The 23,848-nt window shown below is 33.2% G+C and overlaps 1 protein-coding gene across 1 annotated transcript; it reads left to right on the top strand.

Annotated features, from left to right (window-relative positions):
* The first annotated feature begins 7,969 nt into the window (after positions 1-7,969).
* On the top strand, positions 7,970-21,475 carry LOC125830559 (uncharacterized). Its single transcript, XM_049509743.1, has 12 exons — positions 7,970-8,317; positions 9,006-9,134; positions 9,906-10,100; positions 11,288-11,335; positions 11,407-11,535; positions 13,015-13,139; positions 13,589-13,699; positions 18,813-18,921; positions 19,032-19,150; positions 19,518-19,671; positions 20,694-20,838; positions 21,163-21,475. The coding sequence occupies exons 1-12, from the start codon at positions 8,210-8,212 to the stop codon at positions 21,216-21,218; spliced, it is 1,428 nt and encodes a 475-aa protein (XP_049365700.1). The 5' UTR covers positions 7,970-8,209; the 3' UTR covers positions 21,219-21,475.
* The last annotated feature ends 2,373 nt before the right edge of the window (positions 21,476-23,848 follow it).

Genomic DNA, 23,848 nt, shown 5'->3' with positions numbered 1-23,848 from the left:
ATTTTCCATATTTCTATTCTTTCCAAAAATTGACTATTTCCAATTCTTAACTTCTTCCTAGTTATTTAAATTTGCGAGATGTTACAATGATGATACAACTTCTCGCCCACGCTGCCTGAATTGTCCTATACCTTTTTGGGATATAGGTTACCTCAACTAAGTGGATCCACTAAGCTCTGCCCGAAGGCACTAAGGATTCATCTAAAAAGTATGATTCTTTACCCATGTTGGTATACATGGTTTATGAGGAGTGTGAGTTGTCTGAACTCATCTTTATATTGGTGCTCAATACTACTCCCAATAATATATACTCATGCTCAATGTTTAAAAACATATTCTTCCTTTGGTTTGAGATAATTGCTCAAACTATCCTCTTAAAAGAGGTAATTACTCTTGAAATATCTTTGAACTCATAAACTCGTTTAGAAATCAAAGTTTTTCTTTTATCAATGTAAAAATTGATACCTTTGAGAACACTTAGTTCCCTTATACTCTTACTCAATTCATACTCGAAAACTCTTTCTCAAAAATATATCAAAATCATATTGTGATATGATCATTAATGACTCGGGAAGTCATACTACATAACCATTGATGATATATCTAGATACCATACTACTTAAACATTGATGACATACTCGATTGTCATACTAATCATGTTTTAAAAATTCTTTCTCAAAACTCATCTTTACTTCCTCAAAAACTCAGTTTAAAACTCAAGTGTTGGCTTTAAAAAGCTTCTCAAGATTTATAACTCAAAATAGGGTTCATGCTTAATTATAGACATGAACAAATCAACTCAAGGATCTCAAAAACCATATAGAAACTCAAAACTCAGAACTCAGAACTCAACGACACTACTCATCTCAAGAATACTTAATTCATAGGGTTCATGTTGAAATATAGACATGAACGAATCAACTCAAGAATCTTAATGCATAACATATAACAATTCTATAATTAGGAATAGAATTTCAAAAAGAAATAGGAACTCAAAATCAACTTATCTCAAGAATACTCAAACATAGGGATAGAATCCTATATTACTCTTTTACTGATTTGAAAGTAGATGTAGGGAGTGAGGACGAAAAAGTCCAACTATGATAGTCTTACATACCTGAAAGAACAAGGTTCTTTAAGAAGAACTTGATTAGAAGTCTTGAAACCCTAGCTTGAAGTAGAACAATCAAGAAAACCTTTCTTGGGATTCTTGAATTAGTTTCTTGAAATATCTATGGCCAAGAATTATGATTTTCATTAGTGATTCATAATTGTATGGAGAAATTTGAGTTGGAAAGAATGAAATTCTTGGAGAAAAACTTACGTTAAAGAAGACTCTTGAAAAAGATTGAAAGAATCTTGAATGAAATCTTCTACTTTGATTTTTCCTTAGGGTTTTGCCTTAGGGTTTTAGAGAGAAGAGAATGATGTATTAAGAGATGAAAATCTGATTATTTTGGGTCCTTAATTAGTCAAGAAATTCTTTTAGGGTTTTCTTAAAAGTAAAAAGACAAAAATACCCTTTTTAATGTATTTTTCGTCGGCCAATTCGTCACTGCACTGTATCTGGTTACTAAAATGGTCATAAATTTTTACTCGAAACTTGGATCGACGCGAAATGGGTGGAGTTGGAAAGAAGATTCAAATACCTTTTATTTGATATGTTATGGGCCACGTAACTCTTTATATTCTAAGAGATATGGTCGTTTAAAGTTGACCCAAGTAGAATCTTACATCAAAGCTTAATGGGTAAGAAAGCTTTCCACTCAACTTTGTGCTAGGAGTTTCTAGTGACTTTAATTGATATCCAAAATCAATCCCCACTAAGGAATTTACCTTTACACACATGTAAAATTTAAGAATCACGCAATATGACCCTACATATAAATGAAGAATAGTTCGGGTCTTAACTTAGAAAATTTTGGGGTGCTACACATTGATGGCATATCTAGATGCCATATTGCTTAAACATTGATGACATACCCGACTGTCATACTAATTAGTTTTAAATAATTGCACAAACTATTCTCAATATAATGATTTAAATACATGGACTCACTTTGAAATTTTGAAATCAATGAATGAAAAAAATGCACAAAGGATTTCAATAAAAATCTCATCAACTAGGGTTCATGTGAAATATAAGCATGAACAACAACTCAAGGATATAAATACATATAATATTGCAATCTCATACTATAAAAATTTAGAATTCAAAACAGGAACATAACTCATATCAAGAAAATCACAAAACTGAAGGTAGAACCCTAGATTCAACTTTCTATTGACAAAATTGAGATATAGGGCGTGAGGACGAACTATTCCAACACTATGAATAGCCTTACATACCTTATATGCTCCAAATTCTTGAGAAAGGTGAGAACTTTGGATGAAAAGATGGCAAGAATTTGTTTCTTAAACATTAGAGATAAGTTCTTGAGGAGCTTTCTTGAAAATATATGAATTTCATGAGTAGGATATATTAATTCATGTTAAGATGAAGGAATTATGAAGTTCTAAGGTAAAATCTTACCTTGGATGTTGGATGAACCTTGGAGGAAGTTAGTTTCTTGATGTCACGCCCTGAGCCTACACCCCGGACGTGGCTGGCACTCGAGAATCATTGTTGGCCCCAAGCGAACCCTTGGCCTGGCTTACTTACTCAGCGGAAGATTATATGCATATTTATAATGATCAATAGCATTGTACTCACCTGAATAATAAAATACTGAGAATGCTTTAAAAGTCACACATTCAACTTGGCCAAATGGCAACTCAAGTCTTAACATATGAAATGATAATGTAAATACAACTGAACTACTAACTGTCTATGAAGCCTTTAAAACAAAGAGAGATGTTAGGACAAGACCCCCGATCATCCTAACAATGAAACAAATACTGAAACCAAAGTAAAGGAGTCTTCTGGAATGCAAGGAGGCTCACCTACAGACTCTGAACTGCTCACTAGATCAACGATGCGCTGGATGCCGATCCTAGTTACTTGTGTCTGCATCATAATAAGATGCAGACCAATGGGAATCAGTAAATTAAATGTACGAGTGTGCGAGTTAGAATGCTAAACACAACATAGGCTTGAAAAGAATCTGAAGAACTTACCTGGCTCAACTCAACTCAACATAACTGAACTCATTTCAATATAAAACAGTTTAAAACAAGTGCAATAAAAAAGAAAAGTTGTTTAAAATATGATGTCATCTCTGTGTGTATGCAAAGATACATATAACTCTGAAATGTATGTAAAAATACAAAATAAACTGTGTATTTAAGAATACAATTACTTATATGGGAGTTTCTCTAACCGACAACCATCACGTAAGAGCTATTATGATGATACAACGTTTTGCCTCACGCTGCCAGGGCCGTCCTATACCTTGCCGAGGGTATAGAACCTGAACTACTAAGTGGATCCACTAGTCTATGCTAAAAAGCACTAAAGAAATCATCTGAAAAGTATGACCCCTTTCTACCCATGATGGCTACATGGTTTATGGGGGCTGTTAGTTGTCTTAACTCTCCCCCATATCGGTTCTCAATACTACTCCCAAAAATATAAGATTAGCTCTTATGTTTTAAAACATACTTCTTTCTGTGATTTGAGATTAGTGCTCAAAAACTTAGCTCAAAGGCTATCTTGGAAATCAAAGTTTCCTCTCTTGCTTCATTTAGAAAACAATTACTCTTTTCTGAAAACTAGCTCGAAGGCCCTTTGGAAATCGAGGTTTCCTTTCTTGTTTAAATGTGAAAACATTTTAAACTCTTTGGGAATACATAGTCCCCATATACTTTTGAAGAAATAAACTTCAAACTTAACTCTTTACTGAACTCAAAACTTAAGTCTTAAAACAAAGTTAAAACAATTGTAAAAGAATGTTGGAAAACTTTATGAACTTCTCTTAACTTGACTCTTGACTTCTCTTGACTTGACTCTTAACTTTCGTTGAATTGCATTTATGGATTCAAGAATCGTGATTTGTGATAGGAAAGATCTCATGATGTTTAGGAATGAATTAGATAGCTAAACATGAGAAAAGATCAAAAAATCACTATTTGAGGGTGGGTCCGCGACGCGGAGAAACATTTATATTTTTGTTTCGAAAACAACTTTTGCAGCAGAATGGTCCGTGACCGCTCCACGATGTGAAACCATTTTTCCCAAATCTGGGGAGCAGGTCCGCGACACGGAGGCACTGCCCAGATTTGTCCGACAAAATTTCTTTTTCTTTTTTCAACTCTAAAACCTCTAAACTTCGATGGTTCTTTTCCCAAACACTTAGGATCATTTACACCCTCAATATATGATAGATTCAAACCGAAATTACACCCAGAAACATGAATCAAACCCCAAGAAACTTCAACAAAACAACCCACAAGAATTCAAACGAATTTCATCAAGAACTCAAAGGATTTACTTTCAAATCAAACATATTTCGCTAAATTGAATCATGATTGGCGCGTGGGTGAACTAACCCAACGCTATGTGATCTCACATACCTTGTAGGGATCACCCCAAACGAAATCCACAAGCTAAACTCGACGAATCTTGAACGTTCTTCTTCTTTCTCCTATTTTCTCTTTTTTTTAAGCCCTAATGTAAAATTCACTTTTCTAGCTGACTAAAATCTGACTTTACCCCCAATTAAACTCCTAAAAACAAATTAGAATAATTAGGTAAGGAAAAGACTAATTTACTCGTCCAAAATCTGGATTGGACTTTCCTTATTCCAACATCCCAACTTCCAAAGAGCATAACTCACTCATACGAACTCGGAATCGCGCAAACTCAGTTGCATTGGAAAGATCATTCCAAGAGATTTCCTACCATATCTGGAAGTACCTCCAACTCATCCTGAGCTAGAAGTTATGGCCGTTTGAAGTTGACCAAAAACTCAACTTTTCCTAACTTAACAAATTTCCAGATTTTCATTATTTCCAAAAATGACTACTTCCAGTTCTAAGCTTCTTCCTAGCTATTTCAAATTGCAAGATGTTACACTTGAAAACTTCTCTTTCTAGGGTAAATTTATGAACTACGTATTTGGGAGGCTTTTTAAAAGACCCAGAAGCCTGCGCGGAAATCCTCCTCAGGCTCGTAGCCAATCTGTGCAGGAAGGCAGTAACTGCTTCCTCGCTGCGCACGAAAAATGTCTCGGCCACGTGGCCGGCGCGTGACAAGATAATGTCTAGTAAATAAGCATAACTTTTTACTTCGAACTCCAATTGATGGAAATTTGGTAGCGTTGGAAAGAAGGCTCAAATACCTTTGATTTGATATGTTATGGGCCATACAACTCTTTATATTCTAAGAGATATGGTCATTTGAAGTTGACCCAAGTAGAATCTTACATCAAACTTAATTGGTATGGAAGCTTTCAATTCAACTTTGTGCAAGGGGATTGTAGTGACCTTAATTTATAGCCAAATTCATTCCTACACTAAAGAATTGAGCTTTACACATATGGAAAATTTAAGAATAACCCGATACGACCTTAAATGTAAATGAAGAATAGTTCGAGTTTTAACTTATAAATTTTTGCGGTGTTACAGGTTGTTACCTTCGATTTGGAGGGATTTTCTATGTTAAATTTGGTGTCCTTTATTTTTGGGTTTACGTCTCTTTATCATAACAAGATTATTATATAATTCAATTTCAAACTGATGTACAAATGAACTGAAAGAACTTCATATTCATAGAAGAACATAAACAACTTACAAAGATACTTATGAGTTGATTGTAGGAAGCTGCTTATTAAAACCTACTTGTAAAGTTGCTTAGAAAAATATATTTACAACCTTACTTGTATGTTATTTATAGAAACCTGCTTACAAAGCTACTTATAAGCTGCTCGGGGGAGTAATAAATGAATATCCACAATTTGATTGTACTTATAACAATTTTTTCATTTTTACCTTTCTCTTTTATTTCATCATACAAAATGAGACATCTTATTATATATATATATATATATATAATAATAGAGAATCCTAGGCATGCCTACGTGACACCCTTTGAATTCATGAATTTACTTTTATATATATTTTCCTTCGTACTTCTATGTTTTTTACCTTTAACCCGCTTCTTCAACTTTTGTGTCCCTTCAAACTGTTGTATTCCTTCGGTTGCGTCTCTTTAGGAACTACCTATAAAACTAGGCAAATCATACCACTTGTTGTATTTTCTTCTTTGTGACAACACTATTTTTTACCTTTAAATTCGATTTTTCAACTCCTCTGTCCCTTCAGACTATTGTATCCCTTCGATTGTGCCGCTTCAGGAACTACCTATAAAACCTAGGCAAATCATATCCGTTGTTGTATCTTCTTCTTCGTAACAAATTTCATCTCTAATTTCTGTGGAACTTTTTCAGTTCCTTAGAAGTCTACTTTGGGTCTTCACCAAAAAAAATATGGCCATAAAGTTGCTTTAAAAAATATAGTATGAAATATAGAATATGTACTAAATTGGGTATTAAGAAGAAGACCAAAAAACTTTAGAAAATTTGCGGTTTAAAAATGTGAGAGAACTCCTCTATTTATAGCCAACAAAGGGTAGTATGAACAAGTGCTTATTGTGCCTTATCAAAAAGTCATAACCTTTGGAAAAGTCACAACCCTTAGGAGGAGGAGGAGGAGAGAAAATTTGTAGTTTAAAAATGTGAGAGAACTTTTCTAGTTATAATAACAAAGATAGTATGGACATATGTTTATTGTTCCTTATCAGAAAAGGCACAAACTGTTCAGAAAAGTCACTACCCTTCAGAAAGGTCACAACTTATCCAAAATGTCAAAACTTATTAGAAAAGTCACAATCCTTTGAAAAGATAACAACTCATCGGAGAAATCATAACTTTTTGAAAAAGTCACAACTCTTTATAAAAGTCTCAACCCTTTAATATGAAAAGATGTATGTTTTTAATAAATTTTAAAATTTAAATATTTGAATAAATGTAATGTAATATAAAATATAAAAGATATACTAATTGGATGTTTTAAGTTAGGGATATTATAATAATTTAACATTCAAGTTAGAGAGTTCATGCTTTTAAGGTAGTATATATATATATATATATATATATATATATATATATATATATATATATTATCACGTATTTTTCACATATTGCTTCTTAACCTTTCACATTCTTTATTCAGAAAAGTTTAAATGTTTCAATTACTACATTTCTATTCTTTGTTAATGGTTAATACATGAAAAGGTTAGGGAGTCTCAATTATTAAAACTATTGCTACTTGTGACCTTTATTGATTCTCCTATAATTATTTTTATTTCCTATATATTTCCCAGGTGATGCCTTTCAGAATATCAAACACGTGACTTGGTTTGTTCATAATTCTTTAGCTGTTCTTTTTTTCTTCAAAAGTAATGTATTACAAAATATTTTCAGTTTTTTAAATATGATTTAAAAAGTTCTTAAAACCTTAATGAGACCATTTTATGATTTACTAGCTCTAGAATAATCAAGGAACACACATTTGAGAATACGAGAATCTGATATGTTTCATATGATAAATTTGTTAAAAAGGCATATTTAGGGGTGTTTATGGATATTGACGCAAGGAAAACTAGCTCCTATTGTCTAAAGAATGAATAATACGTCATCAAATTGAGTATCTTATACTTTGCATGCACATGTACCAAATAATAGAAAGTGATAATCGACTAATGTAAGAAAAATCATTCAATATTAAGAATATCAAATAATAAGTATTATAATTGAAAATATGTTAAAGATAAAATCCATTAAAAAAAGTTCTTAATATATGTGACATTATCAAATTTCTAATATGCAAATATTAAAAAAATTATCATTCATAATCTTAATGAGGTTATGAATTACCGCGTTTTATCCGGCTGAAATATATACTTCACAAAAACACCCACACAACTATATAGCACACCCATCTCTTTCAATCTCCAAACCAAAATCCAAGAAAATCATTACTCCTTACAAGTTACAAGTATTTCAGCAACCCCATTTAACAAATTTTAAGAACAGATATCCCAGTAATTTTTTCCAGCCACAAGAAAAAAGAATATAATGGGTGAATGGCTATTAATGCCCCTTCAAATTTCTTGCAAAATTGAGCTATGGAGGCTCTCTAAAGAAAGTATTAGGCATAAAAATGGTTTCTTTAACCTTATAGAGGCTACAATAGAATTTACAGAGAAACAATGAGTGTTCAATCTGATTTTCAAGAAAAGGTATCTGCTTGTTTCAGACCTTGGCAACGTTCTTTCCAGTTTTGGGTTCGTGCAGTAGATATATATACTGGTTATAAGGTACCCTCTTCATTTTTTTTCTCAAGTTTTGATTTTGTTAGTGGAACTGATTCATTTTTAATGTGATATCTATCAATCCCATTTTCCCCAAATTTTAGTAAACAGTGGCACTGAATTGAGTTCTATTTTCTCATTCCATTTCCCATACCCCACTTTTTAAAAAAAAAAAAAAATTTAACTTTTTTAGTATGTACATCTACATAACCTCAACTCGGGTCCATTGTATCAGTTGAGCAATCAAAATTACAAAATTATCATCTAGACACTTATAAAATTTTGTGGTATGTCGGTGTCGGATGTCGATGAGACACAGGAGACTGGGAGAGACGAGTTGGAGTGTTGAGTTGACCGTTGAAACCAAAGTTGAGGTGTCTAGATATGTTTATTTGTCAACTAAGGCCAAGTTTAAGTGTCTGTTTACGTATTATGCCTAATTTTTTTTATAATTTGAAGAGTTTTAGGATAGATATACAAAATGATATTAAATTCTACAAATTAGATGGTCTAATTTCACAATTGTTACATCTATGATTAATGTAGAAGAGTGAATTTGGGAATGGACCATTATGTTGTTTTCTTAAAATCTTTATTTTTTTTTGTTAATTTCTCTTTGTGATATGAACGAGGCGTTTGTTGGTTCATTTGGCTCATCGAAGTAAATTTTAGATTTTAATTTGCACTTTGTTAGGTGTTTCAATTAAGAGTTGGCTTTGAAAAGAATGTGCAAAAACAAGAAGCAATGTGGGAGAGGCAGCATGAGGTTGCAGCTGAGAAGATATATAATATGTGCTCTGACCTAGGTGGGTTCTTCCTAAAGGTATAATCCATAACCAGCTTCCCATTTTTCGTTTCCTAATATAGAATTGATTCAATCTCAAACAACTATCGTTGTTTATTACAACAACAAGTGGAGTGTGGAGTGTGGAGAGGGTAGGATGTAGAAAGACCTTATCCCTTCCTTTTAGGTTTGTTTCCGATAGAGCCTCAACTCAAAGGAAGTAATCAAAAGGCGTAAAAGAAAGAGAAAGAATTCATGGTAGCAACAACCCAAACAAGCTGTTAAGTGTTAATGGTCCTTCATTGTTTATTAACTCTACAAGGAAAAGATTCCTGCATTTAGTGTTTTCTTTTATAATAAATTTGATTAAGTTTATGCGGTTATATTGGAATATGTGCACTAGTCTGTGTTGGCTGCAGCATGTACTACTGTGCTCTATTTATCATAATGCTCATGAGATTGTTGTATTGCTTCCATAGTTTAACCTCAGGGATTTGGTCTAGTGGTAAGAGGTGTGGCGCACCCATGATGTGTGGTTTAGGCGCACGTCACGGGTTCCAACCCTGCCGCAAGCAAATTCCTGTTATGTAAATGGAAGGGGGTAGAGGGGTGGACTCATAACCCACTGAGTTTCGAACCATGGACCATTAGCTCATGGGAAGTTCTCTGTTATTAGAAAAAAGAATGATCAAGAGGGTTTAAGTTCTGGCTTCACAACTCATAATTCATCTTAAGATATGGTTTGAGAGTGAGATCTAATTATGTGGATGGTGATGGTAATATTAATATTAATATTAATATTAATATTAGGTTGCTCAACTAATTGGGAAGCCAGACTTGGCCCCTGCTGCATGGGTGAGAAGGTTAGTTACTCTATGTGATCAAGCGCCTGCTACACCGTACAATGTGATCAGGGCTGTGCTGGAGAAGGAATTGGATCAGAATCTTGATGAATTGTTTGAAAGTTTCGATGTTGATCCTCTCGGTTCTGCTTCTATTGCACAGGTAACTGTTAAGCTTGATCTAAAGCATTACTAAAACTCATTGTAGAGCGACAAAAATTTCTTCAAACGTTGACTAGAAACTTCATGTTGTTCAAACAGTTGTTAAAAATATCGACCTTGCAGATAGTAAATACATTTAGATTTGTTGAAGTGTGTGACTATCATATCTAAAAGTCTAAGTTATTACAGGGGTGACACATTTATTTATTTATTTTAGATCTGCAAAATTTTCACTCGAATTCGGACCAACTCTTTTTTCATGGGCTTTTACCTGGAAATTAATTTCCACTAATAGGTTGTGGAACATAATAGGCTCGTAATAGACACAACAGCACCCTATTTCCAGCAATAATGGCAAAAACATTGCCACTTACATGTTAGGCAAGGGAAACTGCCTAAGATATACCAAACAAGTTTTTCAATCTTAGCTGTGGCTGATATATTATAATGTCTAACAATCTCTAGTACATTCTTAATTTTTATGGCTTTTGTTGGCAATGAAGGATATATATTTCAAAAGAATTTTTTGTATATTTTACATGTGGCATTGTATGGAAATGTGGCTCCTTGCATGAATCCTTTTTGTTAAGTGCAAAATTTGTTCATAGCTAACATGCAAGTGATGACAAGTACAACCATGATCATGACTCATGATGATGAAGATGAGAAATATACCAATAAAAAAAATGAATAATGAACCATTTTTAAATCTCTATATATATAACATGCCACAAAATATATGCTAGTACTTCTTTTCAATAAGTTCAACCAGTAGACTATACACTGATACTTTCTTTCTTTTCCTAACTTGCTAATTTCTTTAATCAAGTTTTGTTGTTCTTGCTCCTTCTAACAAGATGGAGGTTTGTTTAATCCTGAGGAAACTTTCAGCTGAAATAGTTTCTTAGGACATCGTCTAGAACTACTCAAGCTGTGTGTGTATCTGTTCATAAATGAATAAATATTCACTTTCTATTGTTCTCCTTACTTGTCAACAGCTTTAACCTTAAAACCAGTGTGATACATGGCTTTGAAAGCCAAATGATTTGGACCTGTAAGGCAGTTTAAAGTCAGATAAATGATTATTTCTAAATGTCATATCTTTGAGCTGTATTCTAGTTATACAGAGGAATTAATATTACTTTGATCCTAAGTGGTTCAACTTGTGTTTTCTCTACTTGGAATTAGGTTCATAGAGCGAGACTCAAAGGTGACAAAAAAGATGTTGTTGTCAAGGTAAGAGAAATTGACTCATAACTTGGCAGTTTTTTGTGATCATAAGGTTCTAAAATTATTGTCTACTCAAGGTGCAACACCCTGGGGTCCAAGAGCTGATGATGACCGATATCCACAACTTGCAAGCTTTTGCACTATACTTGCAGAAGATAGATATAAAATTCGATATATACTCTTTGACAAAGGAAATTGAGAAACAGGTGCATAAAATTTCTGTATATGCATTATTTGAGAAACAGGTGCATCATCTATTGTTTCTCTTTAGCCAGAAGAAGGTAAAACATAATTTCATTAAATAACTGCACCAAGGAGGTGCATGTTACAAATATTTACATCAATATTCAGTTGTTCCTAGTTTCTATCTTGGGAACTAATAAATTGTATCAAGTCACTAGGAGGGACTTCTATTTTCCATAATTCTTTCCCAATGTGATCTTCATTACCTTTTCCAATAAGAGCTTGTTATTTTCTTTATCATTTCTAGTGATAGCCTTAAAAGTTAAAACCTGCCTTAATGAGTAAGACTCAAATTCTGGGTACGAATTTCTAATATGTTTCCTAATTTACAGCCATGTGTTTTCTGTGAACTTCTTTGACAACCAGATGTTCCTGACTCCATATTTAGCATTAATGATGTTTTCCCTAGAAACATATTAATCTAGAGCATACCTACCTTTCTCATGCGCAGAACTAGTAGCCCGCATGCGGGTTTGACCGAACCCAGTAGATTGTCTCAAATAGTGTATTTGTGTTAATAAATTCATTAAATAGTTACAAATATTAAATTTAGAACCAAGTTATTATCACTTCAAATTGTCATTGTGGAATTCAGAACGCATATAGTTGAAATCCTAGCTTCGACTGTGTCATTCATTGCCATTCAAATAATACATGTATTGTGAATTTCCATATTTCCCACCCATTATCCTGCTCTACTTTTGTCATAATTATTTTCTCCCCTCTATGAGATGAAATTTCTTATGCCGTCCACATCCACCCCATAAGAAGTTAAAACGTAATCATCAATAGTTGTTTCTCCACCTTGTGTAGGATGGGGAGAAAGGACATGGGTAGGTCTTCCAATACACTATCTATCAAGGTAAAAGATATTGTTTCTTCCATGGAAGCATTATTTTCCCAAATTTATAACTTATTGCTTGCCACACAGTAGCAGTTTTGCATTTTGCCTCCAGAGGCCAGCCAAATTAGGTGGAAGGAAATGTGGCTATGTTGCATTGCGGAATATTTTCTGACACCTGAAAATTTCCTACTTCATTCACTGGATATAAACATCATTTTTTTCTCTTCTAAGATAACTTTTGTATGAAAGATGGCTCTTTGTAGCCATTGTAGATTTCTGTTCATCTAAATATTGAGGAAATACTTTGGTACAGTAATACCAAATGCTTCATGCAATGTAAGTCTGCTTTATAGGTAGTTTCAATTAGCTGGATGGTGCATTATGATCTGTATTGATGGTATGATCACGAATTACTTTGATGATATCTGTTGTTTGTCACAAATGTCCTTAAAGACAACTCGTCTCAGTTGTTTGCTCATGGCGTGAAATGCAACTTGGTATTTGCCTTGTCATTTCCTATTTCAGCTTAGATTAAGTACAACATTGATTTTGCTTATCCTCTTGCTTTAACAAACTGGTTTCACTTATTACATATTAGATTGGCTATGAATTCAACTTTTTGAGAGAGGCTGATGCAATGAATAGAATTCGGCGTTTTCTCTACGAAAATAACAAAAAGTCCCCAGTTATGGTTCCACAGGTGATTCGAGATATTGTTACAAGGTGAGCTCTCTGTGGAATATTTGACTAGTTGATGTTTTCATATCTAAATATTGGTAGATTTGATCTTCAACGGACATTTGAGATGTCTTGCTGTAATGAGGTGGATCAAGAGATTGTTTGAAACTGATTATGCATTACTGTAACTGTTTTGCTTCGTAAGATGCTTCTCTGTTATTTGTTCAATAATCTTGCATGTCCTTTTGTTCTTATTGTCGCAACTCACAAGGTTCATATGTTAGCTCAAGCCACTGTAAAACTTCCGATGAGTGTGCTGTCTCACATCTTGTTTGCTTTCATCATTCCAACAACATATAGATGTTCGCTAGGTTCATTAACTTTTCGATTAGTTTGTTTCTACTCTCTGTTGGATATATGAACTTTACAGCTTGAGCGTAACTTTCTTTTCAGATTACCTTAATAATCTGTTCTTTCCTTAATATTTTTAAAAGGAGGGTCCTAGTGATGGAATATATTGATGGAACCCCAATTCTGAAGCTGGGAGATGAAATGGCAAAGAGAGGAATCAGTCCAGATGGTAAAATTGCAGCAGTAGCAAGGCAGTAAGAACCTATATTTCTCAGAGTGAATTTGGCTTCTAAATTAGTTTAGGTTACTGTCTCTGGCATATTTGTTATCTCTGCTAAATTAAACTGATAACATTGGCTATAGCGGATGCAATATTTAACTTATGAATGCAATTTAAGCAAATAAAGATATGCGTTGAGTGAAACTAACGCAATAATCCATATAGAACCCGAAAACCTTGTTAAACACTTCAAACACCAGATTAATTCAGGAAATCTGGCCTAAATTTTAGTTAAACCCCACAATCTCATGTATAGAAATGAATTACCTTGTGAAAATCAGGAGTTGTTCAAAAAACAAAGGAGAAGATATTCCTCTCTCGGTAATCTGAAAATGATCATCAAAGCACACTGAAGAATCCCTTTAGGGTGGCTACGAATCTTGTATATTTGGGATCATTATAAAAGTATCAAGATTGTCCCAAAAAAATCTAGGTGGGACATTTTGCCTAGGATTGACACAGATTTGTGCTAGGTTGGCAGCACACTTTCTTCATTTTGTGGCAGAGTGGCGCCAAGGTCAGCATTATTTTTTCTGCGTCGTGGTAGTGCAGATTTGCGCCAAGCTCCATACCTAGGCTCTAACTTTGGCTCCAGATCATCTTCCAACTTGGTCACAAGCACGTTAAAACGTCTATAAGGCATCTCCAAGATTTTTTAGCTCATTTTCCACGCGCTCTTATGTTGGAGTGCTCTCTCAAATGCTATCATAAAATTAATCCAAAAAAACTGGTTTCCAAATTATTCTTAAGTTAGGATAAATTATGATAATCGCAAGCCTTGTTCTTGGTGATTACGTCACAGTTGTCACTCATCTCATGAAAGATTCCATTTTACACCTCTCCTGACTTGTTTGAGATGAGATTCTTTGACATCTCCCTTCTACACCTGAAGAAGTTTTGACGATGGCTCACCACATACCTTTAGAAGAACATAAAGTATATTATCAAATGCTACATAGATTGATATGTTGGTTGTATTAAAATGTTCCAGCACACAAACTTGCTTGACCTTTCGAAGTTCTCAGCTTTTGGCCATGTTAACCGAAAGAGTTAGTTTGGTCCTTATGGGGTCAAACCCAATGGATGAAAATTCCATGTGCCAATTTACTTGGCTAGGAATTGACAAGATTCAAAATGAATTAATGTGAAGATTTGGTAGGAAAATAATTCTTTTTTGGTACAAAATGAAAGGTCAAGACTCAAGATAGTAACTTTATAGGTGAAATTTAGGTAAACCATAAAATGGTTTCACATATTAAACCTTGACATTTTGACACATAGTGATGTCATGGATGACATCAATAGGAAGAATTCATTCCTATAAATAGGTAACTCTTAATTCATTTATAAGACACCTCTAGCTTGTCTTCTCATCTTCTAAGGCATTTGATTTTCTTTCTCTCTTTTAGTATTTCACTTGTATTCTTTTGGAGTGAAATAAATATTGATGTCGTTGTTCTCTGGTGGATGTAGGATCATTCTGATCCAAACCACGTTAAATATTGTTTTTCTTCCTTGTTCTTTATTTTCACGTTTCCGCTAACAATTGGTATCATAGCCAAGGTTCTATCTGAGTATGCTCTGTGGTTGCAGCACAGTCTGAACTTCCACATTAAAAAAGAATTAATTTGGTTTTCTATATTTCCAAATATTTTGTAGTAGAAGAGGAAGAATAAGTAACGATGAGTTCCTTGAAGTTTGAAATTGATAGATTTAGTGGGCGCAACAACTTCAATATCTGGAAGATCCAGATGAGGGCGTTACTGCGGAGGAAAGGTTCAATCCATGCTATTGACGGAAAGTACCTCGATAACACATCGGATTCCGACAAGAAGAAGATTGAAGGAGATGCATTGAGTGTAATCCAACTGTCCCTTGCACCTAACGTGCTTTGTGACGTGAGTACAAGTACCAAGTGTTATCAAAGGCGTGCTTTAAGCACTCTTAAGCCCTGAAGCGAGGCTCAAAACGTGTTGAGCGCTTCGCCTCGCTTTATGTGCGCTTCAATGTAGTCATCAAGGCTCTAAGACAAACTTTTCCTTGCCAATGAGCCTCTTATGAAGAATTGACACTAAACAATTGATATTTCACTTTATAATAAAAAAATACAATTTCATTGGTCATATATTTGTCATTCATGTTTATAATTATTAGTCTTGGACTAATCATATATATTTGTATTTTTTTCTCCCTTTGCGCCTTTTTTCATTAAAGCCCACACTTTATTTGCGCTTTGCGCTTAAAGCCCCCCACTGACCGTAGAGCTTTTTTGTGCTTTTCGCCTTTGATAACACTACAAGTACCGAGGAGACGGGCAAACAATTATGGGAAAGGCTTGAAGGGATTTACTCGGACCGGTCGGTGACAACAAGGATGTTGTTACAACAACATCGTCACACATTTAAGATGGAGTCAGGTACTTTGTTGCAGGACCATCTAGATGCGTTCAATAAATTTGTGATGGACTTACAGACTACTGGAATTAAAAAGGATGAGGAGATGCTTACATGTGCTTTGCTATTTTCATTGACTTCAAAGCAAGGAACTTATCACTTTTGAGCAAGTGCGGCAAGTACTAAACTCTTGTGATGTGCGGAGGCATTTTGAAAGAGACAAAGGTGACGAAGCTAGTGGGCTCTTTGTGAGAGGACGTCCTAGCCATTAGGGAAGGAGCAAATCATCGTATAGTTCAAAGTCTCGTATGAACAAGAAAAATACGAAGTGTTGGGGTTGTCACAAGAAGGGGCACTTTGAACGAGATTGCCCTATGTCAAATTTCATAGAATTCATCGTTACTTGTTCTTCTTCTACTACAAAATATTTGGAAATACATAAAACCAAAGTAATTCTTTTCTGATGTGTGGAAGTTCATATACCATTTGTTAACGGAAACGTGAAAATAAAGAACAAGGAAGAATAACAATATTTAATGTGGTTTGGATTAGAATGATCCTATGTCCACCAGAGAGCAACTGCACTAATATTTATTTCACTCCAAAAGAATACAAGTGAAATATCACAAAAGATAAAGAAGATCAAATGCCTTAGAAGATAAGAAGGCAAGTCAGAGTTGTCTTACAAATGAATTAAAAAGCTACCTATTTCTAGGAATGAATTCTTCTTGTTAATGTCATTCATGACATCACTATGTGTCAAAATGTCAAGGTTTAATATGTGAAACCATTTTATGGTTTACCTAAATTTCACCTACAAAGTTACTATCTTGACCTTTTATTTTTGTACTAATAAAGTAGTATCTTCCTACCAAATTTTCACATTAATTCATCTTGAATCTTATCAATTTCTAGCCAATTAAATTGACACATGGAATTTTCTTCCATTGGGTTTGACCCCACAAGGACCAACCAACTCTTTCAAAAAGGTTCTTGAGAGATTCAATATGCATATGAGCAAGCCTATAAGTACAACATTAGCTTCTCATTTCAAACTTTCAGAGTTACAAATGCCTCAGTCTATGGATGAGGTGGAGCATATGTCAAAGGTTCCTTATGCTAGCACAGTTGGTAGCATAATGTATGCTATGGTGTGCACACATCCAGACATTGCTCAATCAGTAAGTCTGGTAAGCAGGTACATGACAAATCCAGGAAAAAAGCATTGGGAAGCTGTCAAGTGGATATTGAGATATCTCAAAGGAGCTTCTGATGTCGGCCTAACCTTTCGAAAAAGTGAAGGTATTTCAGTTCTCGGTTATGTAGATTCTGACAATGCAGGGGATCTTGATAGAAGGAGGTCCACAACTGGATACATCTTTACTTTCGTTGGTAGTGTCGTTAGTTGGAAATCGGCTTTACAGTCGATTGTCAGTTTGTCTACAACAGAGGCAGAATATATGGCAGCAACAGAGGCAGTGAAAGAAGCTATCTGGTGAAAGGTTTTGTGGCAGAATTGAGTTTGGTTTAGCTGGAATCAACTATAAGATGTGATAGTCAAAGTGTTATTCATTTGATTAAAAATCAAAGATTTCATGAGCGCACCAAACAAATTGATGTCAGATTCCATTTCATTCGTGATGTCGTTGAACAGGGAACTATCAAGGTTGAGAAGGTTATCACAGACTATAACGCTTCAGACATGTTAACCAAGATAGTCCCGTTTTCCAAGGTTGCACACTACAAGGACTTGGCGGGAATATGCATCAACTGATGCAACCCTGGGAAAACAACTGCTAGATTGAGCTAGTGTCTATACAAAGGTTTGATTCTTCTTGTTTCTTACAATGGTATGTCCTAGTAAGCTTAGAGGTTTTGGCCGGAATTGTTCATGCGCATGCTTGGAATGCAAACCAAACTGGAGATTGAAAGAGTTGGTTTGGTCCTTGTGGGGTCAAACCCAATGGATATGAAAATTCCATGTGCCAATTTACTTGGCTAGGAATTTACAAGATTCAAGATGAATTAACGTGAAGATTTGGTAGGAAGATAATTCTTTATTGGTACAAAATAAAAGGTCAAGATAGTAACTTTGTAGGTGAAATTTAAGTAAACCATAAAATGGTTTCACATATTAAACCTTGACATTTTGACACATAGTGATGTCATGGATGACATCAATAGGAAGAATTCATTCCTATAAATCGGTAGCTCTTAATTCATTTGTAAGACACTTCTGTCTTGCTTTCTCATCTTCTAAGGCATTTAGTTCTTTCTCTCTTATAGTAGTTCACTTGTATTCTTTTGGAGTGAAATATATATTGATGCAGTTGTTCTCTGGTGGACGTAGGATAATATTGTTGCTCTTCCGTGTTCTTTATTTTCACGTTTCCGCTAACATTAACTGTTGCAATTTCTCAGGAAAGGAGCCTTATTGTTCAGTAATACTTCATAATGCAGAACTCTGTTATTCCTTTTCAAAGAATTTAGGAATTGAGAAGTCCTTTTTCTCTTAATATGACTCTTTCAATTAAGTTATTTCTACACATATTCTCTATCCCCGTACTGTTATTTACTATTTATAAAGTTAGTAGTTTCCAATTGTTTGTAGTATCATTTCATCCTCATTCTGTTTCAGCATGAGAATATCGTAAACTGGGGTACTATTCTCTTATTTGTTACTTCTACATGCAGGAACATTCTTAAAAGTTTGTCCCTAGCTTATGGACAAATGATACTCAGGAGTGGTTTCTTTCATGCAGATCCTCATCCAGGGAATATTCTAATCTGCAAAGGTGCTGAGGCAAGTATGCATCTTTTCGTTTTCTTCTTTCAATCAGGTTCTCAGTTATCATATATAATTGTTCTTGTTCAGAGTTCTGACAAGGATCATGACATTCTTTTCTTATTAAGGTTGCATTGCTGGACTATGGACAAGTTAAGGATCTTCCCGAAAATCTCAGGCTTGGATATGCTAATCTTATTCTTGCTATTGCTGATGGCGATGCTACTAGGGCAAGAGAAAGCTTTAAGTGAGAAATTTTCCGATTAATCTCTTGTTATAAATTCAAGAATATTTTTCTTCCTGACGAAGCAAAATGATGCAAAATACTAATGGAAGAACTCAAAAGCTTCAAATAACAAATGTTCTTCCAACAAAGAAAACAATCATGATAAACAGCAAAGGAAATAGTAGTAGTTTATGTGCTAGTTATTCAAGTGTGAAGAATGGAAAATGGAGTCGACTTCATGGAGCAAACTAACTACTCTTGGCACTGATAACAAAGATGGAAATGATTTTTGTTTTTACTCTAGTACAAAATTAAAGTTGTTTCCATTATTATATTCTTTTAGTACTGATATGTTTCCAGTCTTTGAACTTCTCACTTTGAATTAAAGGGAGCTTGGCATAGACACCCTAAGCAAATGTGAGGATGAGCAGAAAGAAATGCTTAAATTGGCACGAGGGATGTTTGACACAAAATTACCACCTGGTGTAAAGATGCTGCAACCTTTCTCGGAAGAATCTTCAGTCAAAAAAATTGCAGTTGAGGTACGCGGTACCTCCTCTCTCAACTTATGGTATTTACCAATTCCCAATGTTAAATCATTTTTAGCAAGGGTTGCATTTACCATTCAAGAATCTAATGATCTTTTCCACATGATACTACCTTCCACATTAAGGTCCATCAGTTTGATTAGTGATGGATACTGAAGACAAGAGTTGACACAGCTATATTTTGATAACCCTGACTAAAGAATTTGAACTTGTATCAGTCGTCGGGTCTTTGTTGATGCTTTGTTAATAAGGAACTAGAGAATTAGTGAAGAGAGTATAGAGAAGAGTTTATCTTTTCTGAAGGTGATCATAATTTTGGGACAATGCAAAAGGAGTTCTTTTCCATTTAAAGTTAATAACTTGCTACCATGATTAAGCTTCAAAGGAAAACATACAACAAATACTAAGTACTCAAAAGACATTGTTGCACATGTTTACACTTTGATTGCTATACATACACTAGACATGCTACTAATCTAGTATTCCATAATCTTAATGATAATGGAGAAATGTTTAGCCAGGAATCATGAAAGAGAAAAACCTTTTGACTTCGGTCAGCAAAGGCTGAGTAACTTTTTATTGTTTCCATTAGAATTGTTGTCTCTTGAATGATTGTGGTGCTCTATAAAGAAGAAAAGAGGAAGGCCACATCATGTCGAAATTGGAAGTCTTTCACTTGAGATGCAAATGCAATTATATCCAACCGTCATGAGAATGACTCTGGATCATTCTGAATTTCAGTCTCTTAAAATTTTTGAAAATCTAGCTCAACTAGGTCCCATAAAATCTGGATTTTAGCTTCTGTGACTTAAAAGTGGTCTGTTTTGTTCTCTTGCATTATGCTCCACAAATGATAAGGTGGATCTCATACCTTCTTAAGTTCTTTGTGTCTCTTAGTACAGTGAGTGACGCCTTGTATCACCGGCCTTTCTTATTTGCTGATTAATTTTGTTAAATGTACTTGGTAAATATGAGTACCAAAGTCAAAATGTGAACACAATTCTATTTGATGTTAGGCTTTTCCAGAAGAACTTTTCTCTATTCTTCGAACTCTGCAAATACTGAGAGGGCTTAGTGTTGGTTTGGGAATAAGTCATTCATGTGCTGAACAGTGGAGACCTATTGCTGAGGAAGCTTTGTACAATGCTGGCAGATTGACAGGTTAGTCCTTAATACGACAACGCATTTTTTTGTCCAATTAAATAAGTCAATCTATCGGTAAGCAAGAACATATCGACTTCATTTTCATGCCACATTATTGTTATTTAATCATTTCTTTTGCTGCTGGCTGGAAAAGGAGTATGTAGTGAAACAGATGAGTATTCGAGTGCTAAAATCACTACGGTCGGTTACTAGGTGCAATCTTGTTTGATGATTCATTAGCATCTATACAGCTCTAACAATGAGCCATAGCCATTAGACATCTTATTCATTTCCGGGTTAAAGATCTAACGACGATGTGCAATTTTTACTTTTTTGTTTCAGATATAGATATGAAGCGATCACGTAGACATAGAACTAGAAGAAAGTCCGGAAAATAACAGCTAGCTAGTCAAGAGGAGCAAAGTATGAACGAAATCGGAGATAGTCATGTTGCTAATTTTTTGGAGAAAGCTTTTCACTCAATGGTTTGCATTTGTAGCAAAGTTTTTCAAGGACAAGTGCAATTGATACCACAAAAACACTACATTCTTTGTATTGTTTTCTCTTCCTGTGGCCTTAGAACAATTTCTGTACAACATGGCCTGTAATCAATTGATAATTGGCAAAACAGGTAAAAAGAGATGCATTTTGATCATGTCATTACTTGGCCAAACACATACGCAACCTCTCAAACTCGCCCTCATTTTTCATTTTGGCACTCCAACTTAGCTTTGTTCCATTTTAACCCTTAAATTCCATTTTTTCTGTACCATTTAAACACTAATACTAATTTTTATGATTTTTTTATTTATTTATGTTCTTCAATTGCAATTTTTTATTTTAAAAAAATAGACGTGTGTCTGTTAATTTTCGTAAAAAAATTAAACATTTGCAAACGAACATAAATTTTTTCAAACAATAATATTATTTTTTGAGATTTCTCTGTATTTTTGCATGAAAGTAAATTGACGAAAGTTCTTTGATTTTCTTTCTTAAACATTCAATTAAATTAAATAACACTATTTATTTATTATTTCTTATCATCTAGGCTATCTAAATTTAACGCAAATACTCACCTTTTATTTTTAATATAAATCAATACGAATAAAAAAACTCATCTTCAATACGAGTAAAAAAGACTTTTGTTCATTGCTAATAACACTACTAAAAATTGTTAAAACTTGATTGACTTTAATTTGTTGGATTGTCGGTGATTTTTAAGAAAGAAAATCAACACAATTTCGTCGGTTATTTTTCACATAAAAATACATAAAATTCTTAAAAAGAAATTATTATTTTTTAAAACAAATTATTTTTTGTTAATTTTTTCTTTAACTAAAATTAATTGACACATGTCGATTTAAAATAAGAAGTTGCAATTGAAGAATATATATAAAAATAAAGAAATCATAAAAATAGTATTTCGTGTTAAAAAGGTACATAAAAAATGGAGTTTAAGAGTTAAAATGGAACAAGACTAAGAGCCCGTTTGGATTGACTTAAAAAAAGTAACTTTTTAAAGTGCTAGAACTTATTTTTAAAATAAGTAGTTATGTGTTTGGATAAAAGTGCTGCAGTTGAAAAAAAAGTTGTTGATGTGTTTGGCAAATAAGTGCTGGTAAACACTTTTTTTTTATCAAAATGTCTGAAATACCCTTTAAGTTGTTAACATGATAAAAAGTTGATTAATTTAAGGTTTTTATACTTTAAAAAAAAATTAAAACAAAATTAATTTATGTTTTACATCCATAAGTAATAATATTTTTCTATCATTCACATATTTCTTTACCACCTTATAAGAGGAATATAAATTCATATTTCATAAATAATAATAATAATAATAATAAAATAATAATAATAATAATAATAAAATAATAATAATAATAAAATAAAATAATAATAGTAATAGTAATAGTAATAGTAATAGTAATAATAATAATAATAATATAATAATAATAATTATTATAATTATAATAAACATAATAATAATAATATAATAATAATATAATAATAATAATAATAATAGTAATAGTAATAATAATAATAATAATAATAATAATAATAATAATAGTAATAGTAGTAATAATAATAATAATAATTATTATTATTATAATAATAATTATAAATAATATAATAATAATAATAATAATAATAATAATAATAATAATAAAATATGGGCAATTTGGAAATTGTATAAAAGAATTAAGGGCAAAAAGGTAATATACTTGGTCAACATAAAAGGGCTTTTAAGTTAAAAAAAAAAAAGCTCCCCTCCCCTAGCTTTTAGCTTTTGGCTTAAAATAAGTCATTTTTGACTTAAAATAAGTCACTTTGATAATTGTCAAACACTCTAATAAGTCAAAAACTGGCTTTTAAGCCAGTTTGACCAGCTTAAAAGCCCATCCAAACAGGCTCTAAGTTGGAGTGCCAAAATGAAAAATGAGGGCAAGTTAGTGGGGTTGTATATGTGTTTGGCCTTTCTTTTTCTTACCACAAGGTCCTTTTTTTTAATGGTGGTGTTCAAACCAACTTATAAACTCTTTTCGGCCAATCAGACTGAAAGTGACATAACCGTATTTGATTGGTTGGAACACATTACTTGTACACGCAGTGTACTTCTATTAGTTTAATTTGACTACGCATGCTATGTTATTTTGACATGTGACATGATTTTGTCGTCTTCTTCATTTAACTTGGCATGACATGCCCATTTGACATGTAGCATTGAATTGGTCATCTAAAATAAGATGATAATTTAGGCTTAGCAAAGTGGTTTCATCATTTGTAATTCAAATTAATGAACTAATCCAACAAAAAAAATGGATTTTAATTAAATTCGTATTTGTTGAACTTATTACTTATATAATTGATTAATTTATATTGTTGTTTATTTTTAAAAAAATTATTTTGAATATAATATGATCCGAATTTAATATATTAATTTATTTTGAATTTAATATATATATATATATATATATATATATAGATGAAGAATTAAAAATAACGAGGGTAGAAAAGATTTTGCATA

This window comes from Solanum verrucosum, unplaced genomic scaffold (genome assembly GCF_900185275.1).
Source record: "Solanum verrucosum unplaced genomic scaffold, falcon-dt-bn FXZP01000004.1, whole genome shotgun sequence".
Taxonomy (NCBI): Eukaryota; Viridiplantae; Streptophyta; class Magnoliopsida; order Solanales; family Solanaceae; genus Solanum; species Solanum verrucosum.
This window is presented reverse-complemented; position numbering and strand designations above follow the sequence as displayed.